This window comes from Ailuropoda melanoleuca, chromosome 9 (genome assembly GCF_002007445.2).
Source record: "Ailuropoda melanoleuca isolate Jingjing chromosome 9, ASM200744v2, whole genome shotgun sequence".
Classification (NCBI taxonomy): Eukaryota; Metazoa; Chordata; class Mammalia; order Carnivora; family Ursidae; genus Ailuropoda; species Ailuropoda melanoleuca.
This window is the reverse complement of record NC_048226.1, coordinates 75,625-102,036: the sequence shown is the minus strand read 5'-3', so window position 1 is coordinate 102,036 and position 26,412 is coordinate 75,625. Positions and strand designations below refer to the sequence as shown.

The window sequence follows — 26,412 nt, the reverse complement described above, 5'->3', positions numbered from 1 at the left end:
ACCACCGAGAGAAGGCGGGGAAGGGCTGCAGAAAGCCAATCAGAAGCCCGATCCCGCCGGCCGGGGCGGGGCGGGGCGCAGCCCAGCCTCGCCCCCCAGTAGTGTGCGCTGATTGGCCGTGGGGGACAGCGAGGGGCCAATCAGAAGTTGGGGCTCGCGGGCTCGGGCTGGCGCAGGCAGCGTCAGTATCGTCGGCTGCGGGAGCGCGGTGTCGCCTCAGGATCCCGGGTCGCTGCGGGTGAGCCGACAGGGGAGAGCGGGGCCCGCCCCGACAGCATAGGGGGTGCACAGGGGGGCCCTGTGGTGCGACTCTCCCGCACTGGCCTGGGGACCCTGGCGGAGGAGCGGCCGCGGGTGGGGACGGCGTCCCGGCCTGCAGCCCCCTGACCCCTGCGCCCCGACCTCCTTGTTTCCCCTCCGCGGCCCTGGCGCACCCCCCTCGCCCCCCTGCCCCAGCGGGAGGACTGTGGGGCCCTGGGCTGGCCACAGGGGGCACGGACGTTCCCTGGGCGTGACCCCGCTCTGCACCTTGCGAGGGCAGAGCAGAGGCATCTCGGGAGAAGGGCATGTGCAGGGCGTCCAGAGTATAATCCAAGCGGACTTTGTCACATCTGGCCAGGACGGGGGAGAACCCAGAGTAACTCGTGTGTTTGGTCCGGGATACCTTGCACACAGTGCAGAGTTGAAGGTCCAGACCCCCTGGTTGTGGGACAAAGTTTGTGGGATTCAGGCATGGGCGGGTGTGGGCTTGGGAAACGTGTGCTCCCTGGATGCTTTCTCAGAAGCTGGGTAAAGCCCTCTGGCAGCAAGTGTAGACCCACCACCTCCAGGATTTGGATTCTCTTCCTTGTCCCCTCCATACACCCCAGACATTGGGGGAACGCAGACGACTCTGACAAACATGTCTCTTTCTCTGTGTTTATTTACTTTCAGGAGCTGACTTGATGTGAGCCGTTAGTTTCATAATTTGAGTCCTTGTGTACAAGGGGGAAAAAAGGCAATTTTAAGCTCCAAAAGAAAGAACTGTAAAAGCATGGAAAGTTAGAGCTGCAAGGGACTTTCAGGGTGGATCTGTCCAGCTCCTATTCAGTGGAGATGTGACTGGTCCACAGTTTCGGAGGCCAGGCAGCACAGCTGGGACTAAAATCCGCTTTGTTTCTCCCAGCAGAGCACTTTTTTTCCCCCTCCACTTTTTCCCTTGTGGTAAAATACGCTCGACCGAGCCCCATTTGAGGAAGGTCTGGGAACATATTCTAGGCTGGAACGGAGACTGGCCTTCTCCACTTGCCTCCTAGGTTCCTTCTATCTTTAAGGATTTATATAATTCATATGAAATTCAGAATTATTCTGACATCCTTAACACTTTAGGAGTTGAAAAACTATGACTCCAACTCATCTTGGATTTAAAGTTTTCAAGTATTTTGAATTTAAAGTATTCTGAATCCTGGCCTTATATCAGTTTATAAATCTCCAGAAGGAATGTTAACATTTCCTGTCAAGTCTTCAAGCCCAAATACATGTAATAGGATATGTTGGTTCCCAGCAGTTTCAGGTGCAAGGATTGCGTTTTGAAACCCCATTCAGGCTTTGTCACAACATCTTTAGTGAACAAAACCGGAAAGCAAATACTCTGGTCAGAAAGTAAACATGAGAAGTGATTGGCAAGAACGCAGTAACTATGACAGGTGGTGGAAACTGGCCCGGGAGGGGCTGTACACAGGCTTCGAGCAGCGAGAAATCACTTTGGGAAGAAGGACCTAGGAAGGCAGGGAGGGGAATGGCATTTTAGACTGATATTCTTTTTTTTTTTTAAATAAGATTTTATTTATTTATTTGACAGAGAGATAGGGAGAGAGAGGAGGGAGCAGCAGAGGGAGGGGGAGAAGCAGGCTCCCCACTGAGCAGGGAACCCCATGCGGAACTTGATCCCAGGACTCTGGGATCGTGACCTGAGCTGAAGGCAGACGCTTCACCGACTGAGTCACCCAGGCGTCCCTAGGCTAATATTCTTATCACCACTTGAGTCATCAGACAATAGACTCGGGGCTGAGGCAGGGAGGGGGTCATATGGGAGAGCCCCAGTGTGCCTCCCTGAATTTTATCCCCCTCTCCTCACTGGAGTAAGCTGAGCTTTGGCTTCCATAGATCTGCAGTGATTGGACATTCACGGGCATAGTGTGATTTGGGGAGCTCTGAGAAAGTCCTAAGACCCCACCCACCCTCAGCCCCTTGTCCTTGCCAATCTCTCACAGGGACTTTTTTCACCTGTAAAATTTACAAGCAGTGAGGTTCACAGATCTTATGCTTACTTAAGTTTTAAGTTTTGACAGATGCGTACATCCGTGTAACCAAAGCCTAGTCGAGATATAGAAACGTTCCCCTGGAAAGCTGCCTCCCTCATGCCACCTTCCTGCCGGAAGCAATAGCTGTTCTGATTTCTATCCGTAAGAGCTAACTCTTCTTGAGATTCTCCTTATATAACACTACATCCCGAGAACAGCAATCAGAATCATGCCCTAAAATGCAGCCCACCCCCAAGATGTTACTAGTTATTTACGACTTAGTATGAAGGGAGGAGGGGCGTGAGGATACGAGGGACTTAATATTTGGTTCTTGAAGGATGCTCAGAAGCCCCACACCGCTGTATCTGTATCACATAGATGCTTTGGAGAGATGCCCATGTGTGCAGGGGTTTGTTGTTGTTGTTGTTGTTGTTTTTAGGTAAACTCCACACCCAATGTGGAGCCCAACACGGGGCTCAAACTCATGACTGTAAGAGCAAGATGTGAGCTGAGATCAAGAGTCAGATGCTTAACTGACTGAGCCACCCAGGAGCCCCTAGATTTTATTTTTAAGTGATCTCGCTACCCAGCCTGGAGCTCAAACTTAAAACCCTGAGATCAAGAGTCACATGCTCTACCCGCTGAGCCAGCCAGGTGCCCTATGTAACTGCCCATAACTTTTCTTTCAAGCCTTGATTCTGCTTAGCCGTAGAAAACTTATTCTTTACCCTTTAAGGTAAAGTCGGTTCAGTGTTAATCCAGGCACTTGAGGTTTCTATTTACTTTGGGGTTTCTTTGGCATTCCGTTCATTACTTGCTGCCTCGTGACTTGTTGTTTTGAACAGCTTTGGAGTGTTTTACTCTGAGGATAGTTGTGACCATGCGCTAACTTGCATCGTGTCACAGAGCCCCCTAAGAGCATCCTCGCATCGCCTCAGTGCCTCCCACGGGGCTCTGCGCAGCAGGCCGCACTATTGTACCGGACGTGAGTGAGAGAAGCCAGACGCCGAGGCGGTAATTCAACAGGACTCGTGGATAGTGGAGTAAGGTCGCTGTATTTGAACTTCTGCTCTAACCCAGGCTGACGGTAACGTGGTCAAAGGGACAGAACCATGGGCTAGGAGTCTCCGGAGCAGAGTTACTGTCACTTGGAGTGACTCGGCAGGGCGCTTCACCTGTCACGACCTCAGTCTCCCTGTGAATACAGTTGCTGGGGGGAGTGGGGCAGGAATTGGACTAGGGGATACCAGGTGCTTTCCTACCTTCTGTTTGCAAGGTGAGTTTAAAAATAACCTATGATACAAGGATATTTATTCAGCTGCCCAAACACCTACTTCTTTATCTCATTTACTAATTCAGTTTTTTAACTTTACTAGTCAAAAGGGGTAAGAAGTATAGAATCAAGACTGAGCAGCATTATGGGTCTGCGTGAAGAAACATCGTTGAAGTACAGGTATTCACTGTTCGTCCTCTTCCTGGTTGGTGGTTTTCCGTAGGCGTGATGTCACATGGGGATGATCCGCAATCACGGGCTCTGGCCAAACCCACCTTCAGTGATGTACAAGCCTCTGCGTTCGTGGAATCGGTATTTGGGTTAAAAGTCTCCAAGATCCAGCCACTTCCTAGCTATGATGACCAAAACTTCCATGTGTGCATTTCAAGTACCAAAGACACTACAGATGGACCAACTGAGTACGTCCTCAAAATAAGCAACACAGAGTCCAGCAAAACTCCAGAGCTGATTGAAGTGCAGAATCACGTCAGCATGTTTCTGAGAGCGGCTGGGTTCCCAACAGCCTCTGTGCGTCCTACCATAGGAGGCAACCTCACCTCTCTCGTGGCCGTAGGTAAGAGCCTGCCGCCTTGCCGGTCATCACCGTCCACGGACATTACTGCACTTTGGTTATAAGTAGAAATACCGAGAACAGGTTCAGAGCTCCAAGTGTAGACATGGTGATTTCTTTGGTGGCGGGGGAAGCTCAGCACCCCCAGAGTGGAGATCGGGGTCTCCGACTCAGATCCAGAGCCTGGATCTGCTCTAACTCTTCCCCGTAGAGAGGAGTTGGCGGGCGGGGGGTGGGGGGGGCGTGCCTGAGTGGCTCAGGTCATGATCTCAAGGTCGTGGTCTCAGGGTCGTGGGATCGAGCCCCATGTCGGGCTCCACGCTTGGTGCTTGGCCAGGAGTCTGCTTGAGATTCTCCCTCTCTCTCTGCCCCTCCTGCACGCATGCTCTCTGGCTCTCAAATAAATCTTAAAAAAAAAAAAAGAAAGAAAAGAAAGCACTTGATGAATGAGTCACTAAGGGCATATGAAGTTAGGGAAACTTTTTTTTTTTAAACAGAAAAACAAATATTTTTACCCATCGGACCAGCTGTGTGTTTGGTACTGTGGGATAGCAGAAAGAGCAGAGAACTAGAAATCAGGGATTTTCCGTCCCAGCTCTGTCGTTTCTGTGTGCGTGACCTGGGGCACACCGCTTCACATTCCTAAGGCTGCGTGTCCTCATCTGTGGGACTTGGGCCCTCTTCCCTCTCAGTGTTAATATTCTTAGATGAGCCCGTACAGTTCTCCAAGCAGCGGCCTGAAGTCCGTGCAGTGTAGTCTCGGCATATTTGAAAAGCTGGAGATGCTGCCTAGCTGTTCTCCGGTTCTGTGTTACTCTGCCTGGCTCCGAACCGCTGGGGCCCTCGCCCGTCCCTGAGGACGGGCTGTGTCCGGTGCCGACACTCGGGCTCCTCCCAGCTGGCGCCTGCAGGAGCCTTGGAAGCTGTCATTCCTCCTGTCGCACTGTCCTCGGTGCAAATGTACGAAAGCCGTCTTAGCTCCATTCTGCAGGAGGAGGTCGGTGGCTGGGGCTGGGGCTGCGGTGCTGTGGGTGTGTGCGTGGCCGGCTCCGGTGTCCCGGGGTCCGTCTGTCTGCCCCGCCCCGTGGAGTCCCGCTAACTCACTGCAGCGAAGCACGTGTGTTGCTCTTCTTTTCTGACGTCTGTGGCTCTCCGCAGTCACAGTGACCAAGGCAGGACAGCCCCCAGTCATTTTCTTGAGAACACTTGACGGGATGTGCTTGCATCCATCCAGATGGCGGCTCCGGAGTCGCAAGCTACCTGGTGAGGCTGCTGTCGTACCTCCCGGGGAGACCTGTCGCCGAGATCCCCAGCAGCCCCCAGCTGCTGTATGATATCGGGAGGCTCGCTGGCAAGCTGGATGAGACCTTGCAGGTAGGACGTGGGGGTTAGCTTGTTGATGAGAGTTTCTTGTTTGTTTAGTTTGGATTTATTTTACTTGACGAATAAACCCAGGGTCCGACTCCCCTTTTATGCCTGGTGACTCCTGAGGGGTGTTGGGAAGGGAATGGGGCCGCCGATGTGTGAGTTTCACGACCACGAGGCCTCTTCCTGCCCAGGTCTGTGCTTCGCTGGGGTATCGGCAAGATTGCCTGAATTTCTACACAGTCCTCGTGTTCTCTGTGCTGCTCCCTGGGAACAGTCTGTACCACAAAGCAAACCCCACGGTGTTCACCCGGTGAGGCTTACTCAGCCAGCGCCGGAGGTGAGGACTTAGCTCATGTGGGGCAGAGGGACGCGTTCAGGTGTTCTGTCCCACAGAAGCGATACCGCGTGTGACGGGTGTTTCCCCGGAGCCGCTCACAACACGTCGTGTGTTCAGCAGGCGTGTGCTGAGCGCCTCTTGCGTGCCAGGCTCTGGGGGAAGAGTGCGGGTTCCCCCGTCCTAGAGGAATGCGCTCAGGGGTGCTGAGAAGTAACCAGTGTGTGCCGCACGGGTGTACGGCGCGGTGCCTCGCTGAATCCTGCTCCTTCCACCTTTCACATGACTCTCTGGCCCGTGAGCCCTCCGTTCCTGCCTTGACGGTGCTCGCTCACCACTGTAGCCTCTGTATTCAGGCTTTTTTTTCCAATTTATTCTTTATACCAGTCCAGGCTTACTTTTTTAAAATTACAAATCTGACCACGGGAAGCTGTCAGCGGCTTCTCGCTGCTTTGACGTGAAGGCCAAGGTCCCCGTGTGGGTCCCCATGTGAGGCCCCGTGTACCCTGTCCTGCCTGCGCCACCTCTGTGCCTGTCTGTCTGTCTGTGCCCCCCTGCCACTTCTCCCCGTCACTCCTTGTGGATCCCCGGCTGGGCTGTTCTGTCTCACATATCTGCACTCGTGCCATTTTCCGAGCCACCTGTAATTTTCCCTGCTCAGCAAACTCCTGCATATCCTTCAGCACCTGGCTTGGGTGTCACCCGCTCTGTGAAATGTCCCCTGGACCCCTGTCTTTCCGTGCTGTGCATAAACGATCACTTCCTCCTCTTGACCTCTGAACTCAGACCTCCTCCTGTCACTGGCCTTACTGAGCTGTGTTCCAGTTCCCTGGTGCCGTGTAACAAACCATCCCAGAAACTTGCAGCATCAAACACGGATTTATTTCTCATGTCTCTGCGGGCTGAGTGGATCTTCTGCTCTGCGGGGTGTGGATTGGGGCCACACATGCAAGCCACACTCAAATGGGAGCTCTGCCCAGGGGGCTGCTCTTCTTCTCTGCGTGGCCTCTCGCCCTCCGGGGTGGCCGAACACCCTTCCAGCGTTGGCTGCTGGTTTCCAAGGGAGCAAACCCCGAGGGGACAAGCCCCATGTACAAATGGTTTTCAAGCCTCTCTTAGAATCATGCTAGCTCATGTCCCATTGGCCAGAGCCAGTGATGTGTCTAATCCCAAAGTCAACTGAGGAAGCTACATAGGGCAGGAATGAAGGAAGCATGGTTCACAGGGGGGCACCGGGATGACAGTCAGCCACATACGGTGTTGGAATCGTTTAGTGCTTGTTTGTGCTTCCTGTAACCTGTGCTACAGAAGACGCAGTGTGCTTGAGAAATGGGTCTACGCCTCGAGTATTCGTCTTTTCTCCTCAGTGTCTGACAGTGTCAAACACACAACAGGTGTTCAAGGAGGGCTGGATTTAAAAACACAACAACAATAAACTTCTGAGCTTGTTCTGTTGTTATTTTTTTTAAGATTTTATTTATTTATTTGGGAGAGATAGAGACAGCCAGCGAGAGAGGGAACACAAGCAGGGGGAGCGGGAGAGGAAGAAGCGGGCTCCCAGCAGAGCAGAGAGCCAATGTGGGGCTGGATCCCAGGACCCTGGGATCACGCCCTGAGCCGAAGGCAGACGCTTAACGACTGAGCCACCCAGGGGTCCCTGACCTTGTTCTTAAAAATTAGGAATCCATGAGGCAGAGAAAGGGAGGAAGGGCATTTCAGCTAAAGGGAAGGGCATGCACACAACCGTGGAGATTCAGGGACCGTGTTCCAGAACCTCTGAGTAATTCATGGCGGCTGGAACACAGGCGTTAAACCTGAGGGCGACAGGGGACAAAACTGGACATGTACAGGGGTCAGATTATAAGATACATTATTGTGTATGATACTAAGGAGTTTAGGGAGCTTGGAGGGTTTTAATTTTTTTCCATTTCTTTTTTAAACTTAAATTCAATTAATTAACATATAATGTATTATTGGTTTCAGAGTCTTATATAATACCCCGTGCTCCACACATCACGTGCCCCAGCCTGGAGAGTTATTTTTTATTTTATTTTTTTTAAAGATTTTATTTGTTTATTTGACAGAGAGAGGGAACACAAGCAGGGGGAGTGTGAGAGGGAGAAGCAGGCTACCCGCCGAGCAGGGAGCACGATGTGGGGCTCGATCCCAGAACTCTGGGATCATGACCTGAGCTGAAGGCAGACACTTAACGGCTGAGCCACCCAGGCGCCCCTGGAGAGTTTTTTAAGCAGGAGAAGATTCAAATTTATAGCACTTTGTGGTCTGAAATGCCTAATCAGATAAAAGTTGATCGAAGACTTGAACCAAGGAAGGGTTCAAGATGTATTTCAGAGACAGAGCCAACCAAATTTGGTGATTGATTTAATGTTAAGCCATGGGAGAAGGAGGGGCTGAGCAAGACATGGATTCTAACCTGTGTCTCCTGGGACACAGCCCTGTGCACGAGGAGGCAGCCTTCTTCCCCGACATCAATGACGAGGTAGTCTCTGTAGCCTGGAACAAAGGACAGAGGGATGACAAAGGGGACATATCAGAGATGGGGGCTGGCAGGGGCTGAGGTCTGTGGAGGCAAAGGCTTCATGCCATGGAGGAAAGCTCACCAGCCTCCGCTGACTTCACTCGTGCCCCTCTCATGGTTCCTGGTGTCAGCCTGCCAGTTTCTACCCATCTGGCTGGTGCTTTAGAAGACAAAGGTGGAACTTTAGAGGGAGCTAAGTGAGAGAAGACACTGGGCGGGAGAAGCCCCAGTAGGAAGATTTAGAAGATTCTTATGCCCTCTGTCCCAGAGACTTGATGTCTACAGTCTCCTAGAACGAGTGGAAGGAATTCTTGGCTGCTTTCTGTCACAGTCTGTGTCTTGGAAGTGGTTCTTGTAGGCAGCGCACCTGAGGTCTTGCTGCTTTCTCCAGTCTGGCCGTCTGTGCCCTTCCGCTGCGATGAAGCCCTGCGATGTTGGGCTGGGTCCACCGAGGGGCCGGAAGCTGCGACGCTCACGTTCAGCGCACCTGTACTGGGCACCCATCACGTCTGAGGTCTTTATGTCTTAGTTTATGGAAGATACTGCGAGGCTGGTGTTGGTACTCGGATTTTACTGTGAAGGAACTCGATCCGAGATATGCAGCCGTACAGCCTGTGGCGACCCGCCGTGTCTGACCCCGGGCCGATCGGGGTCCTCTCCCACTCCTACCCGAGCCTGGACCCTCTCCTACGGGCCGCGGGGCTAACAGCGCGGCTGCTTCAGGAGCGGACCCAGAACCTGACCCGGGTGCACCGTCGCTCCGTCGCAAGCCTGGCAAGAGCGTCCCGCTGTACTTCGTTAAACATGAAGTCAGGAGTGCGCGCGGTGAAGCTGCCCGACAGCGCGAACGCGGTAAGGCAACCCTTTTCTCTCCCCCGCGGCACGTCCGTTCTTGCAGGCCGACCCCAAGGCACAGCTTCTAGCAGCCCCCCAACGCTCGCTGCGAGCGATGTTCTTGTGACCTGGAGTGGCCCGCAGCACCTGTGCTCAGGAGGGTCAAACCGTGTCGCGGGAGGGTAACTGACTCTGCGGGGAAGGAGGCTGCGGGGCGGGAGCCGCCGGTGTCACCGCGGGACCCAGGGCGCAGACGCTGTGCGCACCGAGCTTAGCTCGGCAGAAGGAAGGCGCAGAGCCGCTCACGCGTAGAAAGTACCCCCTGCGCGGGGCGCTCCCACCGAGGCCACTTAGCAAGGACGTGGTGGGGGTGGTGGAGGCACGGGGGGGGGTCCAGATTCCGGGTCTCGAGAGGGGATGTTCAAGTCCATTGAGAGGAACGTTTTTAAAGGAGTAGAATAAAGTCCAGAGCGCCAGAGTACATCGTGTGATCGTCCGCGTACTGCTCACGGACACTGGCTTTGCTTGTTTGTGCTACCTGTGTCCTGGCTTGTCCCGGAACGTGTCTTTCTCGCGTGAGAAGTCATGTCCCACCAACTGAAAGCTGCTCGGCTGGGTGGCCGAGAGCAGTGACTCACCTCGTTCGCCTGCTCTGAACTCGGTTTCCCCTTCTGTGCCATGATGGTCAGAGCCGTTTCAAACTCCACATAGAGTGGCCCAAGGCTAAGGCCCTGGCAATTCTAGAATTTTCTATTCTAAGAGCATTCATTTATTCAGCAGCTATCGCCTGAGCAGTGTGTTTTGTGAACCAGGCACTGTGGTGGGCGCGTGGATCCAGTAATCAGGCTTCTCTCACAACAGAAGCTCCAGCTCCGGGAGTAACAAGTCGCATTGCTCCCTTCCACCGCACCCCCTCCCAAGAGCATTTATTGAAATTGGAGACTTTTCCCCAAGATTTCTAGGACCTTTACAGAGAAAAAGAGAACAGATGTTTTTCCAGCTTGAGACCTGTTCTGAACTTTCTTTTTATAGACCGATAATGCTTCCATTCATTTTTAATTTTTATCTGATTTTTAAAATACTTGTTTTTCAGAGACATCAGTGGGGCACATCATGGTCCTCTCACTTTATCTTTGGGCCTCCAGAGGACAGATCACTTTTACTCTCTCCATACTTCGCCTGGTTTTCTACCACCAAATGGCAGCAACCAGGGAGGACTTGGCCAGACCCTCACGTGCTTTGACTTTCCTGTAGCATTGGAGGCCATTTCTTTTTTTTTTAAAGATTTTATTGATTGATTGATTGATTGATTGCTCCCAGTTACAGAGAACCCATGGCTATTCTCATGGCAAAGCAGAAAGAGGACATTTCCTGCTTCACACTGCTTTTTGTTGGAGGCCTGGGGAAAGGACAAAACGGGAGCCTTTTACTCTCTTCACACTTCGCCTGGTTTTAAATTTATATATATACTTATATATAAAATATTTATATATATTTATATCTAAAATATTTATACATATTTACATAGAAAATATTCTTAAATATTTATTCATAAAATAATTATATATATTTATATATAAAATATTTGTATATGTATTTATATTAGTGTCAGAGAAAATTAACTCTTAGCTAGCAACTGAGCAGAGCCAACAACCCCACATCCAAGCCTATATTGCCTTCAATTGTCAGTGTTCTGTTCTCAAAATTGAGATTGCAATATGTCTCCAAGGGTAATAAATTTAAAATTTTATTATACTGAATTTTACAAAGAAAATACATTTTATCATCATTTTTGAGAATTTGGACACTTGCAAAAGAGTCTTGGAAACCGTCCCTCTAATTACTGTGCCCTGTGATAAGTACGTATTTAATATCTTATGTCTCTTTCTTTGGGAAGGAGTAGACAGATAGTAGAGGTTTTACGAGGAAAATAGCAAATAAAGCAAAGGTTCCATTTCAGCACAAAAAGCATTTCCTCTGTGTTGTCCAAAAAGCTCAGACTCCTAGCAAGACTTAGTAATGCAAATATTGGCTTCAAAAGAGGAGACTTTTTCTGGAATTAGGGCTAGTTCTGAAACCTGGGGCATTCTTGGCTCTAGAGAATAAAAAATGTAACCCAACCTGACTTTTCTAGTGGGCTCTGGTCCCTGGAAAGCTCCATGTTGCAGCTGGCAGTTGGCAGCCAGGGCTAAAGGTGGTGAAATCAAGGGAAAGAAACCGGCATCTAGCCTCTAGGTCTTTCCTCTGCTTAAAGTGGTTTCACCACAGGTTTCAATGGCAAGCCCAACTATTTAAATAAACCGCAGATAAGGGGCGCCTGGGTGGCACAGCGGTTAAGCGTCTGCCTTCCGCTCAGGGCGTGATCCCAGCTTTATGGGATCGAGCCCCACATCAGGCTATTCCGCTATGAGCCTGCTTCTTCCTCTCCCACTCCCCCTGCTTGTGTTCTCTCGCTGGCTGTCTCAATCTCTGTCAAATAAATAAATAAATAAATAAATTTAAAAAAAATTTAAAAAAAATAAACCACAGATAAGAGCATTGCTTTGCGCCGTACAAAAAATGCTATTTAATCTATACCGTGTGAGCATAATGAAAATACTGTGTTTTGCATGGTTTCAGCTAGGCAGTTTGTGAGTTTATAGCAAATTGAATGTTGAGTTTGAGTTGTGCGAATTTGGAAAATCTTATGCAAATTGGGGAGTTAGATTTCTTTCCCTGATAAATGTGATTTTGTGTATGGCAGGCATTTTTCAGCATTTGCAACATTTTTAGTGTTTGAGAACTGGAACATTTGCATATTTTGTTAAAGAATTAGAAAGAGCAGTACCAACTTCGGTAAATTCTGCTCTTCATAATTAAATCAGCCATAGTTGTTTTCCCTCTAGAACATTCTGTAAACTTAAATAGCCTGAGTTCAGTCCGATGTGATCTTGTGGCTTAGAAAAAATGTCATTGCATTCAATGGAATCTAAAGGTTTGACTGATCTAATGAAATATAGCCCTGATAATCAGATCCCATGAATAATACTAATGGTAAATCGGGTTTTCTTTTTAAAAATTAATACTTCATAAAATGACATTGTATTCGAAAACCGAATAGAGTCAACTCGGTGCCTTTTCATGAACCTTAAAGTGGACATGTTAACCCAACCCCGTATTTACCCTGAAAATATGTCAACAACTTATGGAAGGAGATTTGCTGTGAATGAGATGATCTTTTTCAAACAATTTTTGAGTTTGCATGTGGATCAGGTATTTTGACAGATAAACTCATTCTTGTTAATCTAACACCAAATTGATTCAAATAAATAACTGGCTGATTGGATGCTTTTCATCGAGTTGGCTTAACACGTTTGGCCAGACTGACTTCTTGTTTCAGTATGTGGGAGTCACAACTAAAGAAGTTCCTTAACTAAACTAAACCAGCTGTGCTTAAAGGCTCTGGGAACCATCAGTCAGTCCCTTTCTAGGCTCCAGAGCACTTCTCATCAACCAGGAAATTGGTTAATCTGACCAGCAGTTTTAGAGCATTTCAGGTGTTTATTCAGCTAGCACACCATGACTGATTTTCCTATTTTTTCCCACTGATACAAAGAAAACAAACACCTCTTTACTGAGGTGCTCTCTTCCATCTCTAACACAATGTGTTCTATTTCTGAGGAGATGTTAGTCCATGGTAAAATGAATTAACAGGGTAAAGGGGCACGTTCCGTATTCAAGAGGACAGGTACACTGTAGAACAGTACACGGAATCCTGAGGATTAGTCACAGTCAAGAATTCAAGAAGTATTCCTTGAGCATTGAACGTAATAGCTGTAAAAGATAAGACATAATGTCTGTACCTTTAGTTTCAGTTCAATAGAGGGAGTTAAAATAAGCATACCGGAGCGCCCGGGTGGTGCAGTCGTTAAGCGTCTGCCTTCGGCTCAGGGCGTGATCCCGGCGTTATGGGATCGAGCCCCACATCGGGCTCCTCCGCTGGGAGCCTGCTTCTTCCTCTCCCACTCCCCTGCTGTGTTCCCTCTCTCGTTGGCTGTCTCTTTGTCACATGAATAAATAAAATCTTAAAAAAAAATGATGTCAGACAGGTAATGAGGCGCAGGTCGTATGGGGAGAACAGAGTCTAACTGCCTCCATCTCCTGTGGGGGGGCTCCGTGGAGTCCCCTTCGCACAGCTCCGAAGACCAAGTGACAGGGACGTGCGTTCAGGGCGATGAGCTCCTGGGCCAGTGTGCAGCCAGCACCATCTTGCGGGGGGATTGATGGAGCATGTCGGTGATCGTGGGTGCCCTCCCCTGTGCTCCTCACACCAGGCCTGGGAGGGCGGTCTCTCGCCCACCCAGCCATCCCTCGTGGTCGTTCTAACTGTCCATACTCTAAGAGTTTCTTGTCTGTGATTTAGACATTCCATCACCCAGAGTTAAGTAGTCTTCGTCGGGAGAACTTCATTTGGAATCTGAAAAACGTTCCTCTGCTGGAGAAATATCTGGATGCCTTGGGCCAGAGCCGAAACCGGGAGATTGTCGTGGAGGTCATTCAGCGGTTCAAGGATGAAATCCTGACCAAGCTAAGTCACTTTCGAGAATGTGAGTATCCCCACCCCCCCATCAAGTAAGTGTCTTTCTTGCTATTTAAATTGTCGAGTTTCAGAGCATCAGAAAAGTGTGGACATACAACTTAGTTTTACCGAGTCTTTAAATTGTGTTGTGTTTGCTCCTGCTACTTTTTAAAGAATAGTACTTTTATTTTCCTTAAAATGGCTACATTTGAAATCCTCTCTAAACTTTACATGATTATACCTCTCCTCTCCCTACTAAAGGTGCACGTGTTCTAATATCGTTACTATATGTGTTCATAGATTATGTGCGATAATGTTTTGCATGTTTTCCATTGTTAGATGGCATCAGACGGTGTTACCTTCTTTTCTTAGTCAACATTATGTTTTCCAGATTGATCTATTTCATATATGTCGCTCCAGTTCATTTCGTTCATTAACTGCCGAAATGTATTCCACAGCATGTATGTACCATAATTTATTTGAACGTACTGTGCTATTTTTGGTCTCATCTCTTGTTGATAGAATTTTAGGTTGGTTCCCCCCCCCTTTTTTTTTTTTTGCTACATCACGGGACTCTTGTGAGCACACTAGTGCATGTCTCCTCATGGACACAGATGACAGTTTCTCCAGGGTGGAAGCAGCCTCTGACGGGGCATGAAGCACCAGTCAGAGGACAAGGAAGGAAGGGGCACTTGCAGCAAGTCTGACCTAGGCCGCAAGCCCCTCTGCCTCTGTTTTCAGTAGTGCTCAGCTCTGGCTGCTGTCACAAGTACGGAGGTGGGGGGTTTAAACAGCAGACACGGCTTTCCCACAGTTCTGGAGGCTGGAAATCTGAGGTCCAGCTGCCAGCACGGTCAGGTTGTTTCCCAGGCTCCAGCCACCTTTTCTCTGCTCCTCGCGTGGGGAACAGAGAGCACCATGGTCTCCGGTGTCTCTTCTTAGAAGGGCACTAATCCTGTCCTGAGGGCCCCACGTTATGACTCATCCAAACTCCATGGCCTCCCAAAGACCCCATCTCCAAATACCACCACACTGCGGGGGGTGGGAGCTTCAACATACGAATTGGAGGGGGAGCAGTCACAGTTCAGTCCACAGCATTTACTTTGTGTGAGCGTAATGCAAGGGGGTAGCACAAAAGTAGACTTGATTTCCCCCCAGATCTGCCCCCCCAGCTCATCTTCACCTCGTTGAAATGGTCTCCGCCATTCACCTCGTTGATCTGGCCAAAAACCTGGGAGTTGGCAGCCTTGACTTTGTTCTTTCTCACACACCTCACATGCAATCAGATTCTCCCAGTTCTAATTTTACTTTCCCCCACTTGCTACTACCGCTTGGTCCCAGCCTCCCTCATTCCTCATCTGGGTTATTGGGTGTATGACGTCATGCGTGCTGTGGTGGGACTGCTAGGTCGTAGGACACGTCTGTGTCCAGCGATACAAGATGACGTTAAACAGTGTTCCAAAGTGGTTGCCGACTGTATGCTACCGCTCGCACAGGGCAGAAGTTGTCATTGCTCCACACTCTTGCTATCATCAGACGTTTTAGCTTTCGCCAATGTGATATGAATGTAATGATTTCTCACTGTGCTTTTACTCAACAATTCCCTATTTATTGGCCATTATGGATAAACTCTTATGTGAAGTGCCTAGTCAAGTCTTTTGTCAGGTTTTCTACTGGGGTTTTTTTCTCATTGATTTTAGAAGTTCAGAATATTTTCTGGATACAAATCCTTCATTGGTTATAGTTTGTCCCACTCTGTGGCTTGCCTTTTCTCTGTCTTTATGATGTGTTTTGATGAACAGTCCTTAATTTCCTGGTTTCAAATATATCCATCTTCTGTTCCGGGGTTAGTGTTTCGTGCCTTGTGTAGACATTTTTCCCTACCTTGTGGTCACGAAGATATTCCTGTTATCTTACTAAAGCATTACAGTTTTTGCCTTTCATTATGGGTCTGTAAGCCATCTGAAATTTACATATGGTGTGCATTTTTCTTACGACTGCTAACTTTTTCACCAACATTTATTAAAAAGCCATCTTTTCTCCCTTTGTTTTGCAGTACCACCTCTGCTATAAATCAAATGTGTGGGGGGCTCTCTATTTTATTGCCCTGTTCTATTTGCCTACCTCTGCTCGCATACCACACTGTGTATCAGCTAGGCAAGGTTATGCTGCAGTAACAAACAGCCCCCAAATTCTTGAGGACTGCAATAGCAAAGATTTGGTTCTCACTCCAGCTGCATGTCCAGCATGGACTGGGCGGGGTTCTGTTCTACGGACTCTCACTTTGGGATCGAGACGGATGGAAATTTCACCAACTGGAGTATTGCTATAGTTGGGGAAGGAGAATGTAGGACACTGCATACTTGCTCTTACATCACTTCTGTTCATATATCAGGGGCCAAAAAAACTCACATGGCCATACACAACTTTTTAGGGAGCAGAGAGGTGCAACCCAGCATGTTCCTGGGAGGAACATAACTGGAATATTTGTGAGTATTTCTAAAGATTACCACGCTATCTTCATTTTTTTAACTTTTAAGGTTTCATAGCTGGTAGAACATGTCCTCCCACCTTCTTGTTCTTTTCTAAGAGGGTCTTGACTATTTTTGGTCCTTTTTCATTTCAGTTACTATCAATTTTGTAATCAGTATGTCATTTTTTTAAAAAAATTGTGAAGATTTTGGTTAGATTTGGTTTGAATCTGTATATAAATTTGGAGAAAATGGATAGTATAACATATTTATATTTGTTTATATTACACTTATAAGATTGAGGAATCTAGTTCATGAACATTGGTCTGTCTCTGCATTTATAGAGGTCTGTAAAAGACGTTGATGATGACGTTTTCAGTCACCCTTCTATTGTTGATTTCTACTGTAATTGCACTATGGGCAGGGAACATATGTCATATCAGTGCTGCCCAGTAGAATTTCTTCAATGGTGGAAGTGGTCTATATCCACATGGTCCAGTATGATAGTTTCTGTGCAACTGCTGAGCATTTGAAATGGAGCTAGTACAACTAAGGAGCCAGATTCTCATTTTATTTAATCTTAATGAATTTAAATAGCAATGTATGGCTAATGGCTACCATATGGGATAGAGGAGCTTTATATGATTTCAGCACTGGCAAATTTATTAAGATTTACTTGATAATCCAGTATTTGGTGAATTTTAAAAATGGTCCATGTCTGGGGCGCCTGGGTGGCGCAGTCGTTAAGCATCTGCCTTCGGCTCAGGGCGTGATCCCAGCATTCTGGGATTGAGCCCCACATCAGGTTCCTCCGCTGGGAGCCTGCTTCTTCCTCTCCCACTCCCCCTGCTTGTGTTCCCTCTCTCGCTGGCTGTCTCTCTGTCAAATAAATAAATGAATAAAATCTTTAAAAAAAAATGGTCCATGTGTGCTGAAAAAGAAAGTTTATTCAGTGATTGTTGGGTGCAGTTATTTATACGTTAGTAGGTCAAGTTTGTTACCATGTTGTTTAAATTCTCTATACTATTGACATTTTTTGCCCATGTGTTCTAACAATTATTGAGAAAAGTGTATTTTAAATCTCTCACTATGATTGTGGACTGTCTGTATTTTATGTGTATTTCCGTCAAAATGTGCTTGATACACTTTCAGCCAATGCGCACACAAAATTAGCATTGGTATCTTCCTAGCAAATTGAAGCTTCTATAGATATGGTATCCATCTTTCTTTCTTCTAATTTTTTGCCTTAATGTCTCCTCCGTCTGATGTTATGTAACTATCTTATTTTTGTACTCTTGATTTCTGTCTGTTCCCATTCTTTTCTGTGTCCTCTCTTCTTTTGACTTAATTGTTTTTGAGGTCATTCTTTTCATGATTGTATCTTTTCTGTGTGTGTCCAGAACTTTGGGTACTACACGTTTTCTTTCTACTGTTCGGGTGGTTACCCTAGAGATTCTCATATGCGATTCTAACTTATCAAAGTGTAATGTGACCCAAGACAACGTAAGGACCTAAAGATACTTTAAGTACATTTATCTCTGTCCTGGCTTACAAGCTATTGTTTTAGTAAACTTTAAATCTATATTTTTGTACTCCAAAAGACATTATTATTTTTCTTTCTTAGCCAAGTTTGTTTAGATTTACTCATATGTTGGTTTCATATCTTCCAGCACCTCAAGCTTTCTGCCTGGTGCCGTTTTTTTTTTCCTGCCTGGAATACATCCCATAGAATGTCCTTTAGTGCAGTTCTCTAATGGTGAACTCTCTGTGGTTTTATTTGTCTGAAAATGTTTCTATTTTCTCTTCATTCTTGAAGGATATTTTCACAGCCTATAGGACTTTAGGTTTCCAGGGTTTTTGGGTTTTCGGGTCCCACTGTCTCCTAGCTTCTCCATTCCTGCTGAGAGGTCAGCTGTCGGTCTGCAGCTCCTTTGAAGACCACCTGCCTTTTTCCCTTGGGATTCTCGTAGGATGTTCTCTTTTTCTTTTCTTTTCTCTCTCTCTTTTTTAAGATTTTATTCATTTATTTATTTGACAGAGAGAGACAGCGAGAGAGGGAACACAAGCAGGGGGAGTGGGAGAGGGAGAAGCAGGCTTTCCACTGAGCAGGGAGCCTGATGCCGGGCTCAGTCCCAGGACCCTGGGATCGTGACCTGAGCCGAAGGCAGACACTTAATGACTAAGCCACCCAGGCACCCCAGGATGTTCTCTTTTTCTTAAATGATTTCTTTTTCTTAATATACTTGGGTTTCTCAAATCTGTGTGTGGATATTGTCTTTCATCAGTTATGGGAAATTCTTGCCCAGCTCTTCTCTTTCCTCCTTTTGAGCTCCATTTAAGCTCATGTTCGGTCTCTCACTGAATCTTTCTGTCTCTTCTCACCTGTGTGTGTGTGTATTTCATTTTTTTCTGTGCCCATGCTGCATTTTGGATAATTCTCTGACATGTCCTCTAATTTATTGATTCTTTCTTAAGTTATGTCTAGTCTGTTATACCCACCCACTGCATTCTTAATTTCTTTCATTATGTTTTCCAGTTTTAGAATTTCTTTTTTAATTAAAAAAATTTTTAATTATTTTTGTTCTAATTCAGTGTAATTAACATGCAGTGTCATGTTAGTTTCAGGTGTGCAGGAGAGCGATTCACCACGTCTGTGAATCACTCAGGGCTCATCACCATCAGTGCACTCCTCGATCCCCATCACCTGCTTCATAGAAGTTCTTCCGGTTATTTTTCCAGAGTCATTGCCTTGTGTGCAGAGAACATACTATGTACCAGCACATAAGGAAGGAAGGAACCATGAGCAAGAGCCAAAAGAAACTACCTGAGGGGCCCGTAGTTGGCTCTGTCCATAGGACATGCAGCTCTTATCTTGGGGTTGTAAGTTCAAGCCCCATGGTGGGTGTAGAGATTAGTTAAGAATGATTTAAAAAAAAAGAAAAACTAACTCAAAACTAAAACAAAGACGTTGGTAACTAGAATGACTTGACAGCGAATGTATTCACACAGCAGCCTGGTTCTGCATTTGGTTTCAAGGTTCTGCTCCGTCCTTCTGCCCGTGTGGACCATAGCACTCTGAGCAGTGGACTGGGAGCAGATTTGTCCTCTGTTCATGAGTTCGGAAGGCCTTCCCACTGCCTTTCGCGTCACACAGTGAGGCTTCTCCCACACCCAGCAGGTAGCATTTCCAGTTCCGGTTCTCCCGAAGGGGTAAGCACACTGCTGGGCACAGTGGACGGACCCGTGGCTGCGTTCCTGCTTGCTGCGTGGCATCTATCGTCTGTTTTTTTGTATACGGATCCATCTTGTTTTTGAGGTTGGCCGTATCTTTATTTTCTCTCTTTATTGTCATCATTCCTAGGTATGTTGCACACAGGAGGGTTATCAAAGGATGAATTCACTCTGCCATCTTGATCAGAATGCCTTCTCTTTCTTTAATTCTCAAATTCAACAACTTTTGTTATTTTTCCCCAGGCATTCAATAGCTCTATCATTTCTTGATGGGCCACTGGACATGTGGAGAGAAGAAATAAAATGCTTGCGAATATACGGACTGCATTCACAAAGTAACATATTTCCTTGGTTCTAAAATCCCATTTGATCGTATAAGAGGCACCATTGCTTTACCTCTAAGGAAGAAAAAACATTGCTGGTGAAACCATGACATGGTGCCAGTTGTATAACGAATCCCGTTCCACAAAAGTGTACTTTAGAATCTGGTTTACAGTAACGTTTGCTAAATTACTTCAGCATGATTTACACAATCCCAAGTCACATAGAAGAAATCGCCATTATACTCAGAAGTGAATGTCACAGACTTTCTATCACACACTTATCGTAAAGTCCAACGCTCACTGCTTCATGCTCATGGATGCCCCCATCTCTTCCTAATCCTGAGCGGGCTTTGAAATCAGAATTTCTCAGACTGTTCCTGATGGAAGACAGGGATGGGTTCCCCACCCCACTGCCTGCTGCACGATCCTACTGTTCCGGACCGGTTCACAGCTTCACCACACATGACTTACATGTGAATTCGATAACACCAAACCGGTCTCTACTCTGTTAATGAGATACGTCCACTGATCACACTCTTAGGCGACAACTGCTATAAAATTTTCTGAACACTCTCAATTTGTGTTATCTCATACAGACTAGTAAGAGTTTGTGGACCAGCACTGACACAGACCCCCACTTTGAGGTGTACTAACTGGAGATAGCAGCATCTAGTCTAGTAATCAAGACTGCGGAAATTCAGAATTATTTGTTATCAGAAATTTTTTTGGAAATCCTAGGTTAACATAAAGACACATCTGGTCCATTCTAAGACTCTTGCTTTTTCTTCTTCTCTTTTTCTTCTTTAAGTTTTTTTTTTTAAATTTTAAGCAATCTCTATATCCAACACGAACTCAGACTCATAACCCCAAGATCAAGAGTTGCACGTGCCACCGACTGAGCCAGCCAGGCACCTTTAGAACTGTTTGTTTTGTATAATAATATGAACATATGTATATTCCTTTTACACATTTCTGGGTTGGGGCAGTTCTGCCTCTCCCCTCACTCTGCTGGCAGTCAGAACCAGGTGTTTGCAGCAACCACAACCTGCATCGTCGGGCCTCGTACTGATTAGAAGCAAAAGCAAATACAACTACTGAAATTAACTGCTTTTTTCCCTTTCAGAGGAAATTCTTTTATTTCAGGAAGAATAGGGTTTGACTCTCCCTCTGACTGCTCGTCACATTTGAGTGGCCGTGCCCCAGAAACAGGAGATGGGCAGAGAAGGAGCTGGGGAATTACATGTTTGCATGTGGCTTGATTTTTCTCCTTGTAGGTATCAATCATGGAGATCTTAATGACCATAATATTTTAGTGGAGTCCAGCACGTCAGCCTCTGGCGACACCTTGTACCGAGTGTCTGGGATCTTGGACTTCAGCGACATGAGCTGCGGCTACTATGTGTTTGAAGCGGCCATCACCATCACGTATATGATGATTGAGAGCAAGAGTCCCGTACACGTGGGAGGTCACGTCCTTGCAGGGTTTGAGAGCGTCATCCCGCTGACGCCCGTAGAGAGGGGTGCCTTGTTTCTACTCGTGTGCGGCCGCTTCTGCCAGTCCCTTGTCATCGCTGCGTACTCTTGCCAGCTGCACCCGGAGAACAAAGACTATCTCATGATTACCGCAAAAACCGGGTGGAAGCACTTGCAGCACATGTTTGACCTGGGTCAGAAGGCTGTGGAAGAAATCTGGTTTGAAACTGCCAGGTCCTATGACTCCGGGGTCCCCCTGTGACTCGGGGAAACTTCCCATGAGCTCCGATCATGAAAAACCCAAGGGGACCAAATCTAATTCTACCAAGGATGTCCCTGCACAGTGAGGAATGAACAGACGGAACAGACCAGTGCGCATGAAAGCACAAAGGCCTTCAAGCAATCTCATGACCACTCCTTAAATTTACAGAAGTGCCCCCTGAGCAGGCACGTCTCTCTGGGGGTCCTGCTTGCCTCATGTATAAAACATGCGAAATCCTGTTTTGAATCAGATCATGTCTCAAGATCTAGTCCAGCCCTGAGCTCAGTGACTGTGCTAAACTTTGAAAGAAGCACATGTATATGGATAGATTCACGTATTTTAAACAATTGGGCGTAATTCAGGGACCTGGTGAACATAGCACCAATTCCGTGAAGCCTCCTCCCATTTCTCCGTTTCTCTAGAACCCCACACCGTACTCTGTCTTTTTGATGGCACGTCAGTTGGTAGTGTGGATGATGACCTAAGAGCTATTCGAGGGCGGAGACTACATCAAACTACTTTTTGTCTCTTGTCCCGTTTTTTATACCTGATATGTGCTTTCCCGTGGTTTTAAAAGATATTTGCAAAATTAATGTATGCTAAAAGAAAGGTGTGAGAAGATAAGGCACAGACTAAGATACAGACAGTGTCCCTAAGAAAAAGTGTTCACGTGCTTGAGAGGGCAGTTGAAATTGAACCTCTAGAGACGGGTGCTGGAAGATGCTCGCCCTGCGAGGAAGCCAAGGCAGGCCTCCAGGCAGGGCCACGAACTCCTGCGTGAGCTTCCTAAACAGAACGGTTAGTTTTCAGATGGAGACTAAGAAAGTCTCTAAACAGATATCTTAAAATCGCTCTCATTCATGGTTCTTTTCATATGAATGTGACCTGTAGCTCACCGTAAACTTGACGTTCTTTATACCACTGTTTCTGTCACGGATTTCTCTTCATGTGTCCCTCAGGATGATTTATTAAATGGCTGTTTCCTTATTCTTGTGGGTTTGTCCATTCTCTAAGACGTTCCAAGTCCACAACCCTGGACATTCAAACACCCTTTCAGTGATGTCTCTTTCAATGTATGTGAACGACCATTGCTTCTCTGTCTGTGGAGCCGCCTCCTTAGACGAATTTCCGGTGTACTTGATAGGGGTTTACTATGAATAACAAAGACACTGCTCTCTCTACCATTCAAGAGATTATGAGGGTTTTAGAGGCGTTGTGCCAGAACCTGGACGGAAACCAAACCTGTATTTCTTCTTATATCCCAGTATTTTCATGCATTATCTCATTTAATCTCCACAACAAGCCCATGAGAGAAGTACTGCTGTCATTAATCCCCATTTTCAGACGAGGAATTTGCTTACAGAGCCAGGGTCCCAGTCGCCTTCTCCCGCCCACCATGCACGCGTGCATGGGCACATCTGTGTTAGGATCAAATGAGATCACTCACATGAAAGCACTTACGCTTCTGAAATTTAAGGCATTGTATATATTTAAGAATTTCTCATTATTTTTTTAAAGGTAATCTCTACCCCCAAAATGAGGCTTGAACTCTTGACCCCAAGATCAAACCGACTGAGCCAGCCAGGCACCCCCATTGTTTTTGTTTGTTTGTTTGTTTGTTTTTATCTAGCTGGACCATTCAGGAAATTGGGGACCAGAAAAATGAACTGAAAATTGGATTTCACTCCCAGACCGTTGTTCATTCTCTTACACCATGAAACTACAGATTTCCTCCTTACTTGCTCCTGCAAACATGGGTTCTCCTTCACTGAATTCCTAATGCAAATATTCCTGGCCACCACCTTGGTGTTTAAATACGGCTGCCTTGCACTGATAGTTTACTACTCGGTGTTTGTCCTACCTTGTCTCTAGTCATTCAGTTCTGGTGGCGGAGGGCCTCCTGGCTGGCTCAGTCTAGAGCCTGTGACTCTTGATCTCGGGGTCATGAGTTTGAGCCACACACTGGGTGTAGAGATTACTAAAAAAAATAAACTTAAAAAAACCCCATCTTTTTGGTGGCATAAATTGAATAGTATTTATTTCCTGTTGTCTTCAGGGCCTAGCTTCACGCCAGGCCCCTAGCACACCCTTGATAAACTGCTGGAATGCATGCATTTCTACAAGAGCCAGTCTCTGGTCTTCCCAGACACTGAGGAGAAAACCCACTTCTAGATTTGGGGATCAATGCCATATGCAAAGACTCTACTCTTGCAAGTGGCTTTTTCTATCCAGGCTCTTATCCGCTCCAGGCGGCAGAAGACCCTTACTTTCCAGTATTCGTATCCTTAGTCTCCCCAACCTACAGTCATCCTCTTAGAGGCAGATAGAAACTCTAGCTGCATACATCGCTGTGTGACAATTTAACCAGAAACTTAGTGGCTTAAATCTCAATCATTAGTAAGTATCTCATGGATTCTGTGAGTATAAACTCAGGCACTGGGGCAGCTGGTCTCTGCTCCACAAATGCTTGGGCCCCTGTTGGGAGGTGACTTGAGGATTGGGGGAAATTCAGTGACTGAGGTGTAAAACTTTCCGCAGCAGTCTTCACTCATGTATCTGGCAGGGGAAGCTGGGACCTCGTCTGGGCTGGTGGGAGAGCACCTCTCCATGTTCTAAGAACGACCATCCCAAGAGGACAAGACAGAAATCTATCATTTTTATGACTGACCATTGGAAGTCGTAGGATGTTACTTCTCTTGTAGTCAGAGGCCCACGAAGTTCAAGGTGAGGGGACACAGGGCCTCTGAATGGGAAGCATCCACACCACATTGTAAAAGGAACATGTGGGATGGGACACTGTGAGGCTTCATCATCCTAAAACATCACTTTAATGCTCCCTGTTACCTACAGAAAAATTTCTGGCCTTGAAGGCATCTTACAAATTGGCCTCAAATGGCTTTCCTGCGTTACTTCGTTTTCTCTTTCATTCTGCTCAGACTCAATTGCTCCGTCACCCAAACTGGCCAAACTCATTCTTCCTTCTGCCCTTTTATCTCACCCGACCCCTCTTCTGTAGACCTGAGATTCCGAGTCTCACTTAACTCTTAAACTCTTAGTTAACGCTTGCTTAATTCTGCAGAATGACCTAAGGCGGCAGGGATCCTCATCCTCGTGATGGAGATTCCCAGTTACACTTCGGCCTGAGGCTGCACAGCGCCCTGTCGGGTGGGGTCCTGTGCCATTTTGGCTGGCGGGCTCACCTCCTGGTGTGCGCGGGAAGCAGGAATGACAGAAGAGGCCTCAAAACACAGCTCGCTCCCAGACTACCTCCTCTTCAGAGTCCAGATCCCCCAGGGGTGATTTTTCACCCAACTTGAAGAGGACAGAGTCCCTGCCCTCCCGGCCTCTCCGTGGAGGGGACTGTGAGCACATGATTCCGTATTAACCCAAAACCTGGTCAACCTCGTAACCCAAGGCAACTTGAGTGTTCGACAGAGGGACAGAAGCTGCCGGGAAAGGGTGGAGGGACGGACAGCGAACAGACACGGGACAGTGTCAGCCAAGCTAAATGCTGCGTGCCTTGCTGGTAGGTATGGCCCTAACTCGGGAGGGCCGACAAGGAAAAAGGCTGAGGAGACCGGGCGTGAGACCCATCCTGGCCTGACCAGGGGTCCGGGAGCCCCGCCCTGGCTGGCCCTGTGCGTCCGCAGTAAGAGCGGAGGCCAGGTTCAAGAAGGGAGACCCGGAGGCGGGACGCAAGCTCGTCTGATGAGCTCGGGACCGTTTCCTGCTAAGCAGTTAACTGGGCCGCACGACCGCCAGTGTGACCTTCCGCACGACCAGCACACGGAGCGTGTCGGGGAAGCAGCAGAGGAAGTGTCCGGGGGCCGGCACGGGTCACAGGGTCCGCGCGGGCGGACGGAGCGCTGGGCGGTGCCGGCCCCTCCCGGAGCACAGCGTCCCCGCCCAGGACCCTTCCGGCCCGAGGGTGCGCGGCCACCAGGGGCGGGGGGCTCCCGGCGCCCACTTAGCACACATCCCAGGCCTGGGGCCGACCACGCGGAAGGAGAAGCCTGCGGGACACCAAGGGCCGCTCTCGCCACCGGCTCCGGACCCACCCCCGGACTTCCGGGCCCGCGGCGGCCCCGCCCCCGTGCTCTGCGCACGCGCGGGCGCCATATTGACAGCGGCTTCACCGCAGAGGTTTTGGCGGCGAGTTCTCTTCATCGAGGAAAGTCCTCTTGTAGGTCTCCACTCTTCCGTGTGTCCAGCTGGTGAGACTTTGTCCTTGGGCACCCGCGGAAGCTTGGTCGCCCTCCCGCTGGGCAGGGGTCGTGCGCGTCGCGGCAGAGCGGTCTCGGCCTGCAGCCGCCACCAAGGCACCCTGGGTGCCATGACTCTGCACCCGCTTCCGGCGACAGGCCGGCAGTCGGGGCTCGCCTGCGGGGGCGTGCTTCCGGGTCGGGTCGGGGGTGAGGCGCACACCGCGGGTAGGGGTCGGGATCGGGGATCGGGCTCGCATGTCGGGGCCGGGGCTGGGGTCCGAGCTTGGATCAGGCGCTCTCATCGGGGACCGGGCTGGGGTCCGGGCTTGGATCAGGCGCTCTCGTCGGGTACCGGGCTGGGGTCCGGGCTTGGATCTAGCGCTCTCGTCGGGGACCGGGCTGGGGTCCGGGCTTGGATCAGGCGCGCTCGTCAGGGACCGGGCTGGGGTCCGAGCTTGGATCAGGCGCTTTCATCGGGGACCGGGCTGGGGTCCGGGCTTGGATCTAGCGCTCTCGTCGGGGACCGGGCTGGGGTCCGAGCTTGGATCAGGCGCGCTCGTCGGGGACCGGGCTGGGGTCCGGGCTTGGATCAGGCGCGCTCGTCGGGGACCGGGCTGGGGTCCGAGCTTGGATCATGCGCGCTCGTCGGGGACCGGGCTGGGGTCCGGGCTTGGATCTAACGCGCACG

General features: G+C 48.5%; 1 protein-coding gene across 7 annotated transcripts; it reads left to right on the top strand.

Moving 5' to 3' along the window:
* The first annotated feature begins 159 nt into the window (after window positions 1-159).
* HYKK (hydroxylysine kinase) lies at window positions 160-22,508 on the top strand. Of its 7 annotated transcripts, XM_034667749.1 has the most exons (6): window positions 167-238; window positions 3,659-3,667; window positions 3,779-4,129; window positions 5,361-5,500; window positions 13,604-13,787; window positions 21,059-22,508. In XM_034667749.1, exons 3-6 carry the CDS (start codon window positions 3,784-3,786, stop codon window positions 21,517-21,519), a joined length of 1,131 nt encoding a protein of 376 aa, XP_034523640.1. In that variant the 5' UTR covers window positions 167-238; window positions 3,659-3,667; window positions 3,779-3,783; the 3' UTR covers window positions 21,520-22,508. The 7 variants fall into 7 exon arrangements, with proteins under 7 accessions (XP_002923061.1, XP_034523637.1, XP_034523640.1 ...); XM_002923015.4 differs by lacking the exon at window positions 3,659-3,667 and having other exon boundaries at window positions 160-238; XM_034667746.1 differs by having other exon boundaries at window positions 160-238; window positions 3,189-4,129.
* Window positions 22,509-26,412: the final 3,904 nt, after the last annotated feature.

Excerpts from the sequence above, each read along its gene's own strand:
- HYKK (XM_002923015.4), top strand. The coding sequence starts at position 3,784 with ATGTCACATGGGGATGATCCGCAATCACGGGCTCTGGCCAAACCCACC. Across the intron at positions 5,501-13,603 it reads AGCTGGATGAGACCTTGCAG|ACATTCCATCACCCAGAGTT; the intron begins GTAGGACGTGGG and ends TCTGTGATTTAG. Across the intron at positions 13,788-21,058 it reads GCTAAGTCACTTTCGAGAAT|GTATCAATCATGGAGATCTT; the intron begins GTGAGTATCCCC and ends TTCTCCTTGTAG.